Source organism: Nothoprocta perdicaria, unplaced genomic scaffold, assembly GCF_003342845.1.
Source record: "Nothoprocta perdicaria isolate Ctin4 unplaced genomic scaffold, notPer1 scaffold_11, whole genome shotgun sequence".
NCBI lineage: Eukaryota > Metazoa > Chordata > Aves > Tinamiformes > Tinamidae > Nothoprocta > Nothoprocta perdicaria.
In genome coordinates, this window is record NW_020454205.1 from 2,756,882 (window position 1) to 2,774,894 (window position 18,013).

At 45.7% G+C, this 18,013-nt stretch overlaps 1 protein-coding gene across 2 annotated transcripts in view; it reads left to right on the forward strand.

Annotated features, from left to right (window-relative positions):
• Positions 1-12,763, forward strand: part of CREB1 (cAMP responsive element binding protein 1) — a 28,312-nt gene extending 15,549 nt beyond the window's left edge. The window contains exons 3-8 of one of the 2 annotated variants that reach the window (XM_026049459.1): positions 2,210-2,356; positions 4,257-4,357; positions 7,034-7,176; positions 8,329-8,511; positions 9,872-10,022; positions 12,262-12,763. In XM_026049459.1, coding sequence (XP_025905244.1) covers positions 2,210-2,356; positions 4,257-4,357; positions 7,034-7,176; positions 8,329-8,511; positions 9,872-10,022; positions 12,262-12,406 — 870 coding nt within the window. In that variant the 3' untranslated portion in view covers positions 12,407-12,763. Of the gene's footprint in view, positions 1-2,209; positions 2,357-4,256; positions 4,358-6,391; positions 6,437-7,033; positions 7,177-8,328; positions 8,512-9,871; positions 10,023-12,261 lie in introns of those variants that run through there. The other variant, XM_026049466.1, reaches the window with a different exon arrangement.
• The last annotated feature ends 5,250 nt before the right edge of the window (positions 12,764-18,013 follow it).

Sequence of the window (18,013 nt, forward strand, 5' to 3'; positions counted from 1 at the left end):
CCCTTCCRAAACTATTTGCAGCCAGCACAGCACAAACTCTTTTTTAGATCACATACCTCCGGAAGTATAATGTCTCAAACTGCATAATTGTTTAATAGCTTGTCGTTTTGTTAATTATTCCTTTATAAAGTCGGGGCGCTTTGCGCTCGGCGAGCTCCGGTGTGACTTTATAGGCCGCCAGCTGCCTCTTGGGGCAGTTTTTTCACTGCTTTAACTTCAGCACAGGATGTAGGTGGTGTGAATAGCACTTGGGTGTGAGCTAAGTGCAAGTAGCCTGTTCTCTCACAAAAGCAGCGAGCTGCTTTTCACTTGGTGCATGTTAAGATTTAGCACAAAAAAAAAAGGAGCCAGCGTCTTTTAAATTTGTATCTTAACACACAAATTCCAGGTAGCAAAACTTACAGGTAGGCAGTAGATTGAACAAGCTTTACTCAGGCAAAGTTGCCCTTGCACACAAATAAAAATTTTATCTGGGTGAGAAAAAGAGGTGGGATTCTGCATGGCAATGGTTGAGTCCACATGGACTCCAAATACTGCAGTAATTTTTTCCCTAGTTTCCCCTGCTGTTGTTCACTGTGTTACTTGCACTGCAGCAGGCTTCCAGGCTTTGTGTTCCATATGGAGGTGGGACAGCAATCCAAACGTAATTCCTTGTCTTGTTTACATCACTGTTATGTTATTACAGTATTTTTAGTGTGTAGAGAGGCTTTATTTGGCATTAGAGAGCGCCCTCAGAAGCTTAGCAAAATCTCARTAAATAATTATATATATTTTTATTATCTCTTATACAGAGAGAGAGGTGACCCTCTTTGCACCCGTAGTTTWATTGCTGCATTTTCAGTGAGTTGAGGGTGGATGTGCGAGTCACAAGGAAACTGGTTCCAGTTCCACCGGGCGTGAGTCAGAGACGTGTGCGGAAGTCACGCTCTGCTCTGGGCTTAGCTCAACCACAAAGCAGCCTTCCGTTGATCAGCTTTGCTGCCGGAGCCAAGGACTGTTTAGTGAGACGTGTGTTACGGGAAGGTCACCATGCAGAGCAATATCATTTGCTGCGTCCGTGCTAATCTCAGGCCCGGGTTCTCCTGGGTGCCAGTGTTAAGTGCTGCTCCCTAAGGCTGTGGCCAGCTCCGTGGAAAAGGGAGGTAAAGGCAAAGGGCAGCTTGGGGATGAGGGAGAGACGGCTGTGGAGGAGAGAGGCCTACGTGTAATTCCCTTTAAGTTTGTTGTTTAGCAAGATTTTTCCATAAATGCCCGATGTTTATGGAAATGCAGAGCTCCTCCACTGCAGTCTTTTGAGAAGCACGTGTTCATGCACACACAGGAGGGTTTTGCTCTTGCATTCTGCATGTAGCACTTGTTGGAGATGAGGGAGGGCAGCAGTGCAGCCACCTCCTGTCCTGCAACCGGACGGATAAACCTTGAAAATGCCCTTAAATTTGGAGCTTTGTTACGTTTTTCAAACCCAACCTGCTAGGGCAGCCCATACCCTGCTGCAGTGCAGAGCCTGCCGGGTGCACACCGTGTCAGGCATCGTTTAGCAACTCAAATTTCAGACCTTGGACCATTTTCCCTGCTCGAAATAAAGCAAGGCTAGAGATTGTGTTGCCCTGTAATGCTGTATTAAAATAACTGCCTGGCAACGGTTTGTTTCCATCGAAAACCCACATTTTGCCTGCCTAAACGTAGGGTGAGCTTTCTTTTTGAAGCAGATTTTGTCTGTTACTGGACTGTATTCTCTAATAAGTCTGAAAGACAMAACTCCCTAAAAACACTCTTACATCTGGCAAACATTTTTCATTTTCTTAAGTGAGAATAAAACTGGCTCCGCTCCTGCAAGTTTCTGACTTGCAGTTTCAGCAGTGTCTGTAGGAGGACACCCGCGTCCTAGCAGTGTTTTACTGGAGTAAGAGAAGTTCCATCGTGTTTTTTATTAGGTTACCTTGAAACGAAGGCGGTTGTGATTCTTGTGTTCCTGGCAGTGGTTTTACAAGCAGTGTTTTGAGCCTGCAGAAATTCTGCGTTAAATTAATCCKCAAAGTAGGTCAAATGTTGGGCTTAGGCCGTTCGAGGGGGGTTGCATTGCAYGGAAACATGTGGCTCAGCTCAGTGGGGCCGAGAAGAGACATAATTCTTCAACCAAAAGCAATCCTGATAGTGAATTGGGAAGAATTCCCTAACGTAACTCACGCTCCGTGTCTGTGTTTTGCAGGTATCGATGCCAGCAGCTCACGCGACGTCGTCTGCGCCCACGGTGACCTTGGTGCAGCTGCCCAACGGGCAGACGGTGCAAGTGCACGGCGTCATTCAGGCTGCGCAGCCCTCGGTCATTCAGTCTCCCCAGGTCCAGACAGTTCAGGTACTTGCAGGAGGACTCCCCTCATACATCATCCGGGCCTTCTGAGGAGCCCTGCACACTCACTGGCTCCTTTTTATGTTTCTATGTGGATTGTGTTCTTTTTTTGTGTATATAGAGCATGTTGAAGGCAAAATCTGCTCTGTTTTTGCCATGCTGTGGTGGTTTTTCTATTCTGCATTAACCATTTTTCATCTCCGTACGTGCTGGGTTTCGTTTCCCTCTAGAACTTGGTTGGTGAATTCAACAGCTCGTGGGTTTGCTTATTGTACTCCAACACGTCTCTCTCTCCCGCAGTTTTATACCTCTTTATTGACTTGTAGAAATTTGTATTATTAGCTCTGAAGTGCACAAACGGGATTGTAAAAATGTGATTTTTTTAAACTGTCARTGAAGTTGTATTGGGATGAGAGTCTTTGCTGCTTGGAAAACATAKGCTTTGTTTTGCACTCTGTGTTATGGACCTCAAGGCAGAGCTGTGGGTCCCTCATAAAAGTGATTTTAAGATGCCTTGTTGCGTATTATTTGCTTTGTAAAACATTAGGGTGTTTTTTTCCCCTGTAAGCCAAGACAGATAATGAAAGAATGAATGAAGAGACTATTTAATGACCTAGGGGAAGAGTAGTGTATAATCCCTAAAATCTGCAATCTCTTTATGTTTGTTATTTTTTGGCTTTGGAACCACTAAGTCCAGTGTAATTGAACATAGACTCAGAAAATGAATACAAAGACTGTACATGTGCTTTTGCTGCTGGTACACTAAGCACAAAGAAAAACCCATAATTACAAAGGTAGCCATTGTGGTTGTTTGATACCTTTATTTATCTGGGCATTATTCCTAAACATAATTTAAAACCGGGTCATTCTGATAATAATCTTGTTTTGCTCCTTGTCGGCTTCAGTTCTGAGTTCCTGGCAGGCCCTCCCTCCTCAGCCTTTGGAGTCAAAGGGGTAGAGTTTGAAGCTCTTAGGGGTGAGGAGCTTGCAGAGAAGCGCAGGAGCTRCTAGTCAGGGGTGGAAGATAAGAGACTGATAAGGAAATGGAGTTGGGAATTCTCCTGCCCCGAGGCAAAGCAAGTGCCTGTTCCAGCCTTGGACGTGTCCCAGCCCTGCATGGGGCAGCTCGGGCACCCACACGGGTTTGGAGCCCTCAGGAACCTCCCCTGGGTGCACAAAACACCAGGCCACGAGCTCTGCTTCTCACACAGACCCTTAGCTCCTTACTGTTTCATTCACTTTTGTGCATTCGGAGTGTGAGCTGCCGGGGAAAAAATTATCCCATTTTTAGCATTTCAATTTGTGGAAGTGTGATTGATCCACAGATTTGAGCTTTCCTCCCTAATTAGCACTTATTAAGTGCTTTTAGCACAGATGTGCAGCATTTTGTTAGTGTCCCAGGTACGATGTTTTCCTGCCAGTTTCCCCAGAGAGAAGGCGGTCTCTCTGTGACTTGAAATCAAAGGACAAAATAGAAAAATCTTCTGCAGTGCCCATGTTCACCCGGTGCTGTATAAATGGATCTTTCTCAGCTTCAGTGTTGCGTTCTTTTGTCTCCAAACTCTTCTGYTTTCAATCTGAAGTCGCTTTTAGTTTTGCTCTCCCCAAACTTGATAGCCTTTCTCTGGTTCTTTGAAATGGATGGAGACAAGGAACCACCAAAGCAAAAAGTGTGTAGAATTACTATTTATATTTTCCCCAAACATACAAATTCCATTTGCAGAAGGAAGTTTGGCTGGTTGTGGCCGCTGGTTACTGTATCCGTCACTGAGCGGCCTGTCCTTGCTGTCAGTTGCCCACGTCCATCACGCTTGCCCTGCAGTGTTGTTGCCATAACGTGGCCAGGCCTTGAAATAGGAGGCATTGCCGGTGCCCTGCGGATTTTCACTGCTGTTCTTGTTCGCAGATCTCCACTATAGCAGAAAGTGAAGATTCACAGGAATCAGTAGACAGCGTCACAGACTCACAGAAACGCAGGGAAATCCTCTCCAGGCGACCGTCCTACAGGTATGGAGCTGAAGGGTGGAAGCATTTTGCTTGGCGAATGCCTGCCTCCAATGGGGAGACAAATGGTGTAATTCTGTAGTTACTAGGGGGCTTATCTATAAATCCACTTAGCTAAAATATCTCTGCTGCAGTATCTCTCCCTAGAATTGGAGGTAAAGAGATGARCAGATAGCACGACGAGGAGGAAACCTCAGATGTTCCACTGAGGCAAGGCAGAGATGAGCTGAGAATAAGCTGATTGCCAAATCTGTAAGACATTGAGATATCGTTGTGATAGGTGACTTAGAGGTAGCTTTAATAGATACTTAATATACGGAGCACACTGAAGTTACTGTAGAATCTGCAGTCCAGCTAAAATCAACGTTACTGTTTTTGGTAACGTTAAAACGTTAGCGGCAAGCAAACASTTCCTTCTCCTGTGAGGCTTCCACAGGGGGATGTGCTGTGACTCAGCGGGAGTTTCTGCTTGGGCAAACTTGGTGATGTTTAAAGTTAAAGAAGCGGGGATGTGAGTGTACCACAGCGATTGGCATCCAGTGTCTTTACTGGTGTGGCAAGTACTTGTGTGCAAGTCCGCCTGAGGTGCTGCTCGCCACGGCACCAGCCATACCCKCTGTGGAATTCTACCCCCTGCACACCTCTTTTTCTGGCCACGCTAAATCTCGCTTTTCAGCCTTACAACTTGTTAAAAAATTGTAAGGAACAGCTGTGGATGTCCAATGTTTTTTAAGTGACTCGTGGATTGCGATTACTTCAGAAAATTCAGCTGCTTCTCATTTCTTCATGAACATAGTGTTAGAAATCTCAAGCAGCCTCTAGGCCTAAGTATTTCTCACATATTTTGTTAGCAGTCACAGGTTATTTTCTGCCTTTTTGAGGAGCCTTCCAGGCTCTCCTAAGGAAGATAGTGAAAATGACCRCTGAAGACCTCTTGCTGTATGGATCCTGGATATGTTCTAACTTGTGCAGGGCAGTGTTGCTGACCTTCAGCCTGCTACAGGCTTCCTTGGAGCCTGCGCCTGCAGTCGTTTGCTTACTATATATGGAAGAATCGCTCAATATCATGAGACAGCAGGGCTGACTCAGTAAACAAGCAGTAACTGGGACGCGCGCGGGGACGGGTCGCGGTTCGGATGAGCCCTCCCGCCCGCGCCGCAGCCCCGGCCCCGCTGGCAGCCGCTCAGCCGCAGRGCTCGTGAGCCCCACGGCGGCCTGGGGCCAGCGCGTTCCCGCTGGCGGGAGCCCAGCGCCTGGAGCCGGTCCTGGGGACGCGGGAGCTCGGAGAGGGCCCGGGGCTCTGCGGCTTTCCCGGCAGCAGCGCCTCGAGCGGGGCCGCGGGCCGCGGCGCTTGCCCTGTTCTCCCCATCAGCTCGTGTCTGCTGCGCCCCGGAACCTGCTGCCTTGTCTTTTATATTACATCCAGCTTTGTGATGGCAGTGATGGGTTGTAACTGGCAAATCCTCTCAGAGAGGAGCGAAAAAAGCGTCCAGCTGGAATTTCTCCTTTTCTGTTTTGGGCTGTGGGGTTTTGCTCGTTGTCCTGCCGGCTTTCTCCGTAGATTTCCCCCTGTTTTGTCCGTGAGTGCTTCCTGCTCTCACTGCTCGAGTGCAGCAGGAATCTGCTGCGTGTCCGGGTGGTGCTTGGCACGGAGGAGAACACGGGCAGCGCCGGGGTCCTGTGAGCAGGGTCAGAACAGCAGCAAGGGCTGCGTGCCAGGGTGCTTGGCACAGTGAGCAGCCTCCCCGGATAGCTCCGTACGGATCTTCTGGCTCCCCAACTCCTYGTTTAAGGAGTGAATGTTGCCTCAGAGCTTGGCTCTGCAGCCGTGCTTGCTTCATCACACTGGGAGGTCTAGAGACACAGTCTGTGGAAAAAAATAGAGGAAATGACACCGAAGGTTCCCCTCTGCGCGCTGCCGGAAGAAGCGTTTTGCGGTGGGCGACGAGAGGAGGTGGCAGCCTTAGGCAGAGCCCCACGCAGGTCTGTCCAGGACAGGGCGCTCGGCCCCGTCCCGGCCGTGCCCAGCGGCACCGGGCGCCCTGGAGCTTTAGCAGCTTGGGCTTCGGATCATCCCGGCAGGTGAGCAGGTGGGCAGCCGATTCCTGTCGTCTGTGCTCAGGCAGCTCTCCCAGGAGGGAGGGTTTCCTCCCCGGTGCACGTAGCTGCTCCCGGGTCTCGCCCCGGCGCTGGGCGTCGCGGGCGGCGGGYTGTGAACTGGTTGCTGCTCACAAGCAGAGCCCCTGGTTTCCTTTCTGCTTTGGTCTTCATGGTCTCTGAGACTCAGCGGTTCCCCCGACGTGAATCAGGAGATGGAGGCTCTGTGCTTTTGCTTCTTTCATATCTTTATGGGGCTGGAAGCAGGAAGCAAGTAAAACTGTGTGAGGGAGAAACAGGTTTTTAAGAGAAAGGGAAGCTGCAATAGTTGTGTCGAGAGGCAAGAGCACCTGGGCTCTGTCTGTGTGTGGCACTTGGAGCAATCTTCTCCAGCAAGAGTTCCATTTGTCCTGGTCTCTCATTCTGCCCCTGTTATTCCCTTTGCTGGATCACTGCACGTTGCAGTTTTCTCCAGCATCATGTATCATTTTTTATTAAAATCTCTATTTTATTTATTTCAAAATCTCAATTTTARTAAAATCTCTTTTTATTAAAATCTCTACAACCCACTGTCTTTGCCAGAAAAATCCTGAATGACCTGTCCTCAGACGCGCCGGGAGTGCCGAGGATCGAAGAAGAAAAGTCTGAAGAGGAAACAGCAGCCCCTGCCATCGCCACTGTTACGGTGCCAACTCCCATTTACCAAACCAGCAGTGGGCAGTACAGTATGTAGTCTGTATTTCTCAGCGGTGCTAGTAAGTGGGGATGAGAAGATGAAGAGCTGTTGTTTGTGTGACTATCTGGACTAGGACAATGCAGGAGGACAATATAAGGTTACATTAATTGGATGTTGGAGGCCCTTGATTTTTAAGCACATTCCCATTTTCAGTATTTAAATTGTTAATTTACATTCGGGGGCTGCTTGCTAGTGTTAGTGCAGCAAATGTTCTGCAGCCTGAGATGAAATATGAGTTAGCTGTACAGCTGTTACGGGCACTGGACTGCAGGAGCCAGATGAGGCCATTCAGAAATCTTTTTCTTTCTTCTTCCTGGCACATTGTTAATCCTGCCTCACTGAATTGCTGCCTGTTAAAAATTGTTAGAAAGAACAATTCTTCAATTACATTTGCAGAGAATCCTGAAAGGAATAAGGATTTCAGTGACCTTAATCAAAACACTTAATAAATATAAGCTTCTGCTTTGCAGTTTCTTTATTCACTAGATCTATAGATGTATTGCTTTAACATGAAGGACTGAGGATACAGGAGCAAAGCTGGAATTCACAGACCTCTGCAAGCAAATTAACTCAGTATTTAATGTACAAGAGGGAGAAAGAAATACCTGCTCACATCTTTCTCTTAAATGTCTTTAAAATTTTGTGTCTCTTTTCTCCTTAGCCACCTTTCCTAGTACCTTACTTAATGTTATTGAGATTCATGTGGTTCCCTCTGCTTTACCAACRCTGTAAAAACATTGCTCATACAGATGCCTGAGATTTCAGTGTGCCTSTATGTGGGAATACGGTGAAATTTGGTCAATGCAGAGAATGAAACACTTCAGTAGGAGGAGGAGCTAGGGGAAAAACAACAAACTAAGTSTGCATGAAGGAAAAAGAATTGTCCGCAATTTGGCCTATATGGGTGAAACAGGAGGAGGACGAATAACCAGGTGAATAGTGATAGCAGCAGAGGAGACCAAAGGGAGCAAAGCTTGGAAGGGGAGAGGAATTTCAGATGAGAAGAAAGAAAAGACAAGACTGAGGAAAAGACCTGAGTCAAACAAGAAAAAAATCCAAACTCTTGAATGAAAAGTTTTATATTGTAAGTTAATGAGTTTATTAGTCTCTTAAAGACCCTGTCCAATGTCTTTGTCCTCAGTTGCTATTACGCAAGGAGGAGCAATCCAGTTGTCCAACAACGGCACGGATGGAGTCCAAGGGCTCCAGACGCTGACGATGACCAATGCAGCTGCCACCCAGCCCGGCACCACCATTCTCCAGTATGCACAGACCACAGATGGGCAGCAGATACTTGTACCCAGCAACCAAGTTGTTGTACAAGGTGAGAAACTCCACAGTCAGGCATTCTCTGGGAYGTGTTCTCCACACGGCTCTATAATTTGCCAACCTGAATTCCTCACATTTGTCAGGAAATAGAGTTAGTGGCTTTGACACAGATCAGTCTCCACAAGGAAATTGCAGACAAAGCCATTTGTCACGTTTCCTTGGTGCTGATCTCTCACACCAGTACATTTGTGGGTACTTTCGTTTTGCTTTGGAGAAAAAAAAAGTGCTTTTTCTTTTAGTTTTCTATGTTGTATTTCGTGCATCTTGTCCACATGGTTTTTGCTATGTGTTCTTCAGAAACTGATACCATAGACTATTTTAGCATTCTGCATTCTGCCAGACAGTCGGCTGCAACAAGAAATTTAAAGGAAAGCAGTTTAAGTTAGGAAAGCAGGGGCTTTTTTTTGATAAGTTCTTTCCATAAGGAGAGTTTCATTTATTAGTAACTTTTTCCTTTAAGTTAAAGGTCATAATCACTACTCAATAAATATTTGGTCGTTGAATATTAGAATGCTGCAATATTTTGGATTGGAAATGGCCTCTAGAAGTCGTCTGTTCAAACCCTCACAGAGCAGGACTACTTTAGGGTTGGACCAGGTTGCTTTTTCTTGTTTTATTAAAACATGTTTTCTTAAGCAAATGCAACTTCTTTAGGTGGTGTCATATTTTGCTGCATTCAGCACTTGTATATTAAAAAAGGAAAAATAAATTTGTTCTATAGAAATATTAAAGTTGAATGCTGGGCTTGCACTGCCTGTCTTGTCAGTGTGAGTGCTGCATTTCTACACCCTTTTTATCAGCCTCCAGTTGCTTACTCTTGGAGTTTCTCCTTTTGCACGTAGTTACTTTGGAGCACAGCTAGCAATACTGCTTGCCTGCTCTTTGCTGCTAAAACTGCCCCGAAACAGAAGAAAAAGCAATGTACCGAGAGAAGAGAAGTGCAGCGGGACGAATGAAAGCATCGAGCCCAAGTGAAGCCTTCTTCCTCAGGAGTCCCTCAACCTGTAACATGTTGATAAATGTAATAAGTTAATATGTTCTTGACAGTGAGGGTGACAGAGCCCTGGCACAGGCTGCCCAGGGAGGYTGTGGAGTCTCCTACTCTGGAGGTCTTTAAAACCCGCTTGGACGCAGCCCTGTGCCACGTGCTCTAGGTGACCCTGCGTGAGCAGGGTGGTTGGACTAGATGACCTCTGAGGTCCCTTCCAACCTTAAGCATTCTGTGATTCAGTGTTGATAAACCCAAACGATGACGATGGTGGCCACCCTGGCTGTACGTCAGCGCGGGGCGCGAGCGCCGAGGTGGCCGAGCAGGGCTGTGCTCGCGGTGACGCCGTGTGTCCCTTGTCTTGCAGCGGCCTCGGGGGACGTGCAGACCTACCAGATCCGCACGGCGCCCAGCAGCACCATCGCGCCCGGCGTGGTCATGGCCTCGTCGCCCGCGCTCCCGACGCAGCCCGCCGAGGAGGCCGCGCGCAAGAGAGAAGTGCGGCTCATGAAGAACAGGCACGGCCAGCCCCACCTTCCCTTTGCGTTCCGCTTCTGCTTCGGGCTCTGCTCCTAGGACTAGAGTGTTGTGCACTAGAACCCGCCTTGCCTTACTGGTTTTATATTACGCTGCCTTTATTTAAACATGCAGCGTGAAGAAGCTCATAGGCTAATGCTGTGTCTTGTTTGTGGTGGTTACAAAACCGTGAGTAAAGACGTCAGACTCATTCAGAGGTGTCTGAGTTACCACTTTCATTAGTCTGCTAGTGAGGAAAAAGGTCCATGGTGAGAGACAGGTTTCATTTGACTTGCAGTATGTTCTTAAGAACACTGAGATGGGTTGGTTTTTTTGATCAATTACCTTCCTGGAGTCTCCTTTCCCGGGCAACTTGGCTTAGCCTTCTGCTTGCGTTCTGCTGCACTCTCACCTTTCRTGAGTATTTGCTTTCCTGTCTCACTTTTCCTCTTTACCCACTCACCCGTTGGGTGCTCTGCTCTGGAGGCAGGAGGTCTCCAGGCTGAAGGAGCCTCGTTCACTGCCCTGAGCAGTGGCAGCAGAAGGCCTGAAAAAGAGGGAAAGGAGACGTGATTGTAGGAATTAGCATGAGGAACGTGGTTTGAATAAAGAAATAATGCTAAACCTTAGAATTCACCTTTTTTTAAAAAGTGCTTGTCCAGAATTTCATGTTACATGATTTTCGGATATCAGTGAATAGCAGATACCATTGCCCACCCTTTCAAGCTTCCTGTATTTGAGAAAAAAATAATTGGCATTTAGAATCCCCTTGTTTAGTCAGAAATCTTACCCAGTAAAAGGAAACTTTACTGTCTGGAAAAGCCAACAGAAATAATGGGGAGTCACTCTGCCCTTGTTTGAATGGACACCTTTCAGAGCAGCGTCGTGTTGCGTGTGCTGTTTTTAGCCGGCCTAAAACTACTTCATAGCTATTTGCAAAGCTGGCCGCCACAGAGGAGGGGGGTAAAAGGCTGTAGGAAGGCAGAGGGAGCAGTGATAATATTAAATATATGAAATATTAAAGCATAAATAATAATAAGATATAGAAATAGTAATATAGAAATATAAGAAATAATGAAATAATAATAATAAATAACTGAAATATTAAAGCATAAATAATACTAGACGCTATCGTGGAACTTTTCTGTGTATAAATTTTAAATGCAGTAAATGCAGTATAACTGTAGCTGTTCATTATGAACAGTTAATGCACACAGGCTGGAAGTAGCTGAGTGCCCAGCCTGRCACAAAAGGACAGAAAAAGTTGCCATCTGGGAGCACATCTTAGTACTTTACCACTTGGAGGCGACTTCTTCCCTCATCCAGTGGTGGTCAGACACAACCACAGCCCAAAATGACTTTAAATATTGCTCGTGACCCACTGAAGTCCTATGAGCTTGTGAAACCTTATTTGAAGGAGTGACAAATGGACACCTCAATCCTATCAGATCAGATTTTCCTTATTCTTGTGGAGCTGCATTTTAAAAGATTCTTTTAAAAGATKGTGGATTTTAAATTTTCTTGCCAAGTTGGTCCTGAAAGAGACTTTTTTTTTTTTTTGGATCTACAATTACTATTTACCTAGTGAATGGGAGAACTAAGTTCAGTTTTCTCCTCTCGTTCCTCTCGTTTCCTGTAACATAGTACATATATTACATAGTTAACAAACTGAAAGTATTATTTGAGAGCAAATATGTGAATGCCTTAAATGCAGCRTTTTCTGCACTGTTTCAACAAAGCTTTTTTTTATTTATTTTTTATTCACAACCTGAATATTATTATTGGATCAGACTACAGCAGAGAGAAAAGCTAAAACTATTAAGAGATTAGTAGATGAACTTCTGCTTTTTTTGTTGTTTCCCTCTTAGTAATAATAAAGGAAATCAGAGCAGCAGCATTGTTCTCAGTGCGAAGGCTCAAAATTAAACCTTGCAAACATAATTTTGTCRTTGAGGAGGATCCTTTTCTCCCACCAGCAGAATTTTACCAGTGCCAGCTTCCCAGGATCCATGTGGCGGAATGATCCTTGGATCTTGAGTATTTGTGATTTGTAAGGTGAAATTATTACAAAGTCAGCTTTTCTTCCCAGTTTATGATTTTTTTCTTACATTTTCTTACATTTCTTACATTTTCTGACATTCTAGAAGTGTCAGTATTAGATAAATGTTTGACCTAAGCAGCTAAGCAACCCACGTCTGTAAGTGTTTGTTCTGGATTTGAATGTTTTTGTTTGCTTTGCAGAGAGGCAGCACGTGAATGTCGCCGAAAGAAAAAGGAGTACGTGAAATGTCTAGAAAACCGAGTGGCTGTGCTTGAAAACCAAAACAAGACACTCATCGAGGAGTTGAAAGCACTTAAGGACCTTTACTGCCACAAATCAGATTAATTTTGGATTCCCATTTTCACTTGTCGAGGTGGGATTGAGACTGGTTCTGGCTTTAACCAGAAAGACAAAGTGAACTTTTTATTTTCTAAACATTTCTTTTTTTTCTATTCGCAAAACTGCCTGAAAGCAACTACGGAATTGAATTCGTCTGTGCTTTGCATCAAACTGTGAATGTTCAAACACTTGCCTCCACTTCTCCCCCTGCAAGATTATTCTCGTCGTGGAATAATCTGAGYGCGAAGAAGAACAACAGGCTTCTTCCTCATCTCCCCATCCTCGTCAAGGAGTAGCAGTGATTCCTTGGGAAGTTCCCGTGGGAGAAGGTCCGTTTGTAAGGATTTCAAGAAGWTGTGTTGAGCTCTTGCGATTGCCTTAGAGACAGAACCACCCCAGCCTCTCGGCCCCGGGAATCTGTGTGGGCCACGTACATTTTAGCATGTATGGTGCAATGAAGAAGCAGTGGTTGCCAAATTGGTTTCACATGTTCATTGTGAACTACAAAAATACATGGCTGGGTGCAAGGCGCCTCACAGCCGTGGTGCTGGTGTGGAGATAACATGCAATTATTAAACTAGCCCAGAAGGGTTTTGGTGTTTAATCCGTTAGACCCTCCTGGAGTAATAAAACCTTCTCCATACCTCAGGAAACAAATGCATTGGAACTGCCCTTACTGGCCAGGTGTTGCTTCTGGAAGCCTGTTTTATACAAGTGCGCTCAGCATCCTGAATGCGCAAAAGGAAATCATGGACTTTGTAGGATACTGGGTGGGAAATGGAATTAGAGGGGAAAATGAATCTAAACATGAAAGAGGAACTGCGGTGACCTTGAGAAATCAGTTGCATAGTAAGCATGGGTAGCATACGAAAGCACTGCTTGCTTGGATCAGACAACGAAGCAGTTGAGCGTGGCCAACTCCACATCCGTATTCCCTGATGACAGTAGAGTCTCAGTGTCCCAAACCCTTCTAAGCAGTCAAGTTATTTCTATTTCCCTACCACTATCTTATGTAATGGAAATTGTTGTACTTACCGGAAACATTGTGCTGGTTTGCTCAATTCTTTTTAAATTTTGAGGTCACCTTAAAGGAAATAWATCTAATCGCAGTAGGGGTAACCACCAGGTAAGCTTCAAACATTGAATTGAAGAGGACTTCCAACTGGCTTCTGCATTGCAAGGACAATATTGATTACTTGAACCTGCCCAGGCTAACTAAATTCTCAATTTATTCAGAGGATTTATTAACGTCAAGGGTCAGATTTAGCAGCTTGTTTATTCRTGTGGGTAGAACTACTCATGTGCCTAAGATGTTTGCAAGACCTCTTGTGTGCGCCGAGGAGACGTGATCTCTCCCAGGTTCACGTTGTGAAAGGAGTAGATCATGTTGGAGAATAATGAACCCTGTGCTCAACCTTTGGGACTTGCGTTGTGTGTCCAAAGGAATCATGTTTGGTTTGGATTGTGGCCCCCTGAGGCCAGGCTCTTGGTATGTTAGCTTGGATCACTGGATGGAGTAAGTTTACTTGGGTCCAGCTTGCACGTGTGGAGACAAAAAACAAGAGTCTGGTCCGTACTAATGCCTAGCTAAGTGTTAGCTAATGTGTTCTCCCGTTCGTTCCCTCTGTTTTTAAGGTGAATTTCAAATACAAGCGTTTTTAAAGGGTTATAYGGTCACTGTGATGTTATGAAAAAGAAGTTTGCAAGATTCAGGCTGGCGAGTCGCAGCCAGCGACAGCAGTGTTAAAGGTTCTGGCTTTGTCGTTGGAGAGGGCGTTCAGGTTCCAGGAGACTTCAAAGGAGCAGGGTTAAACTTGTAGCGTTATTGTGACATCCAGAGTTATCCGTAATTTCAAATGATGTTTATATTTCAAAGAAGAGAACCTACGTATCGGAATTCCGAAAGAATCCATTTCCCAGTTAACCKCTGCGGGATTTTATAAACGGTCTATTCTTATGCGCCGTGGAGGATGAATTCTGCAGGTTTTATTTAACAGAGGGGGGATTCACTCGGTTGGCAGCACAAATCCAGGAAGACCCTAAATTCTCAGTGGCGCTTCGGCCCGACGCGGTGCCGAGGAGGCCGAGCGGGCGCGCGCATCCCTGCCGGTCCCGGCGCCGGAGGCACGAGGTTGTGTGGCACCCATATACGTGCTTTAACCTTCAGAGTGAGGCAAAAAAGGGAAGGAATCCGAGACAGGCATCCACTCACCCCCCTGTTCCCTCGGGAGCGGGGCTGGGGCCGTCGGCATCCATGAGCTAGGGAGCTTGGATGCGGCACGGCCGTTCCCTCGGCCGCGGGGACGGAGGGTCGGTTTTATAGCGAGCGCCCCCGAACCCGCAGCCTGGTTCCCCTGAGGAGAGGGGCAGAAAGGGCTAGATCCATTCTGTTCATAATAAACACGAATTGCTTTGAAAGATGATTTTTGTAATGTCATTATTTTGCAAAACAGCCGCACCGCTCAGGCAGTTAAGACATTGCCAGAGGTGCGCTTTTAATTTAGATATTCTTGGGAAAAAAAAAAATACATATGTATGATATATGTACATATATATATATATATATATATACACACAGTATATAATCTACAGCTCTGAGAGCTTTTAAGTCAGGAATGCTGAGTATTATAGTATATGGAGGTCAGAAGAAATTTTTACTTCTCCGTGTGTGTGTGGGTGCGTGTGGATGTGTGCGCGAGTGCCGAAGCTCCCCTAGCTCTGGGCTCTCCTATTCCAGCGCTTATTGCCGCTCTGTTTGTGACGCTTTCAGTTACCCAATTTCAGCCTCTTTATCTCATCCGTCATGGCTTTTTGTGGTTTTTTTTTTTTTTTTCTTGTTTGTTTGTTCCCCCTCGGAGGTTTTTGCAATGATGTAAACAGTTGCTTTGAACCCTCCCCCCCAAAAAATAATTCGCTTTTGTGCTTTTCCTCTTTGGCAGCTATATATCAAAGGCAAAAGCAGCCGGGCGGATTTTTCGGTGTTGGGAATTCCTCATTGTTGTGGCCTGGGGTTCATGGAGCCGCCGGTAGGACCGATGTTTTCCTCGGGGGTCGTGGCTGGGGACGTTTATTCAAGGAGTGATTTTAGCCGAGCAGGGTGCCTGTGTCCCAAACCTCTGGTTCTCTGCTGTTTTATGTGGATCGGGAAACTGGTAGGGAACCATTAAGAGGCTCAGGAAAAAAAMAAAAMAAAGATTTAATAAGGAAAACCAGCCCTGGCCGTTTCTGATGTAGATTTATAGTACTATTTTTTTTTAATTTTGGGCTTCCAATGGACAAGCAGCTGCAAGTAGTCGCCTGTTAGCAAAAAAATCTGGTCTTTTTAAAAATTTTATTTTAGACAGATAAACAGTGCTTTTTGTGGGTTAAAGACAAGTCTCCTCATCCAAGCAAGTTCATTACCCGTGGYTGCGGATCCGTGACAATGTGTGCGATGATTTCCCTGGGTTTCTGAGACCGTTTTTACCGTCTCTTTACTTTTTTCCCCCACCCTGAAGCTGGGTAGTGATGTAACATTCGCCAAGGATCCAACCATAAGGTCATGTATTTATTTTTGTTACGTTATATTCTTTGTAAATGTTTGATAAAAATGTGCACTTTTTTAAAAAAAAAAAAARAAAAAAAAMAAAMAAAAWRAMAAAAAAAAAAAAAAAGAAAKAAAGAGAAATTGAGTATTGGTTTTGCTTGCAAGCGCCCTGGCGCCGTTGCTGTAAGCGTGCGACCTCTCCGGGTGCCTCCATCCCGAATTTCACATTTCCCGAAGGAAAGTGGCGTCACGGGGAGGCCGCAGGAGGCCGAGCTGGGATTAAGGAGCAGCGCGGCCGGGATGGGCGCGGAATTGGTTTTAGGCAGCGTAGAACTAGACGGGCGATCCCAGGTGAGGAAGGGGAGCCAGCCGGGAAGGAAAGCGAAACGCCTTTCCAGGCACTTTACTCCCCTTAATTTAAGATTTGGATGCGGATTTTAAATGCTGCATCCCAAAAAAAAGGCAAAATATGAAATAGCATAAGGTGAATAAAGAGGCTTTAAGACCAGGAGGGAAAGGCAAATGTGACATCCCGGTTTAGAACTGAGAACAAAATGAACTCGTAACTAAGTGCACACGCTCCTGTGTAAGATCCTCTTGTGTGTCCCGTGGCCACAGCTCCGCATCCGGGCAGCTCCGGAAGGTGTTCGGGGCATCCAAGGGGAGCAGCCACCTCACGGGGCTGCTCCTACATGGAATTTCTCTAAATTACAGGGTGGTCCATCCAAAGCAAGGGGAGGGAAAGTCTCCAGCCGGCTGCTTGCCTGGAAATGGCCCAAAATCAGAACCAAGGATGCAGGATGCTCTCGACAAGTTGTCTTTTATCCAGGTGCCACTCCATTGTTTGTGTGTAATGACTTTTATTTATATTAAAATATATATTTTTTTKGAAAATAAACACGATCCAGAGCTGCGAGTTTGTATGGGATTGGACTGTGCTGCTTTTGCAGGTGTCTGGGATGGGATGGGGAGCAGGGCAAGGAGAGGGGCTCCTTGTCCGCAGATTCCCGTCGGGAATGRCCTATTCCCGTTGGAATTTATCCTTTGCAGTTGTTTCGGAGCGCTGTTTTTCAGGGAAGCTTCTAGAGCGAGAGTCACTGTTCTCCTTTGGCAATGTATGCTGGAAAGAGGAGTTCCACCTCGCCTGCATTTCTGGTTCTTTACCCAAAGCGTTTCAGCACGGAACAGGGTGTTGGAGCTGCGCTCCCACGTGCTTGTGGAAGTTACAGGACTAAACGAAAATCCACTGGCGCGGGGGGGGGGGGGAGATTATTCTACATTTCCCCACAATTTACAACCATCCCTGTTGTGTGGGGGGGTTCTTTTGTTTTTTTGTTTTGTTCTTGTTTCGTTTTTACTTCTTTTTTTTTTTTTTTTTGGTGTTTTATCTGTGTTTTAAAATAATTGTACTGGGTTATAATGCATTTTATTAACACTATGTACATATTAGCTGCTTTGTGTTTCAGAATGGTAGTAATTGCTTTGTATATTAAAGTGATGATTGTGAATGATTGTCATAAAGCAGTGTTTTTTTACTACTGTAACCTTTGTGGTCAAAACTGTCATAACTCCCTTTTTACACAAACATTTATGTGCATTCGCATAAACATGCTTTAAAAAAAATCCACAAGGTCTCTTCTTTGAGCAAGATGTTAAATTCACGTGAATTTAGGGACAAATAGCTGCATACAGCCGTGGGAAACGGCATGTTGTAAGCACACTGTGGTGTCCCCTCTCTTAGGAACCTGCAAGTGTTTATGAGATAATTGTCCCAGAGAGAAGGCTTTGCAATTTTAATCAAATTGCATTAGATTAATGAGGGGTTAAAACCCAGAGGACAGTTTCCCTTCCATTCCTGAAGGGGATTCCTCAATCTGCTCTGCTGCTCCCGTCCCCSTTGGTTCTGTTCCACCAGCGCGTGGCGGATTTTCCCCTTTGCTCCTGGTCTGGGCTGGCTTTCCCGCTTCTMAACGTGCCCGTAAACCCTGTGCTGCTGATTGCAGTAACAGGCCAGAAGGCAGCGAGCGCTGCAGGGAGCGGATCGTGGTTATGTAATCTGCAAAGCTGGATCACAACACGGGGATAAG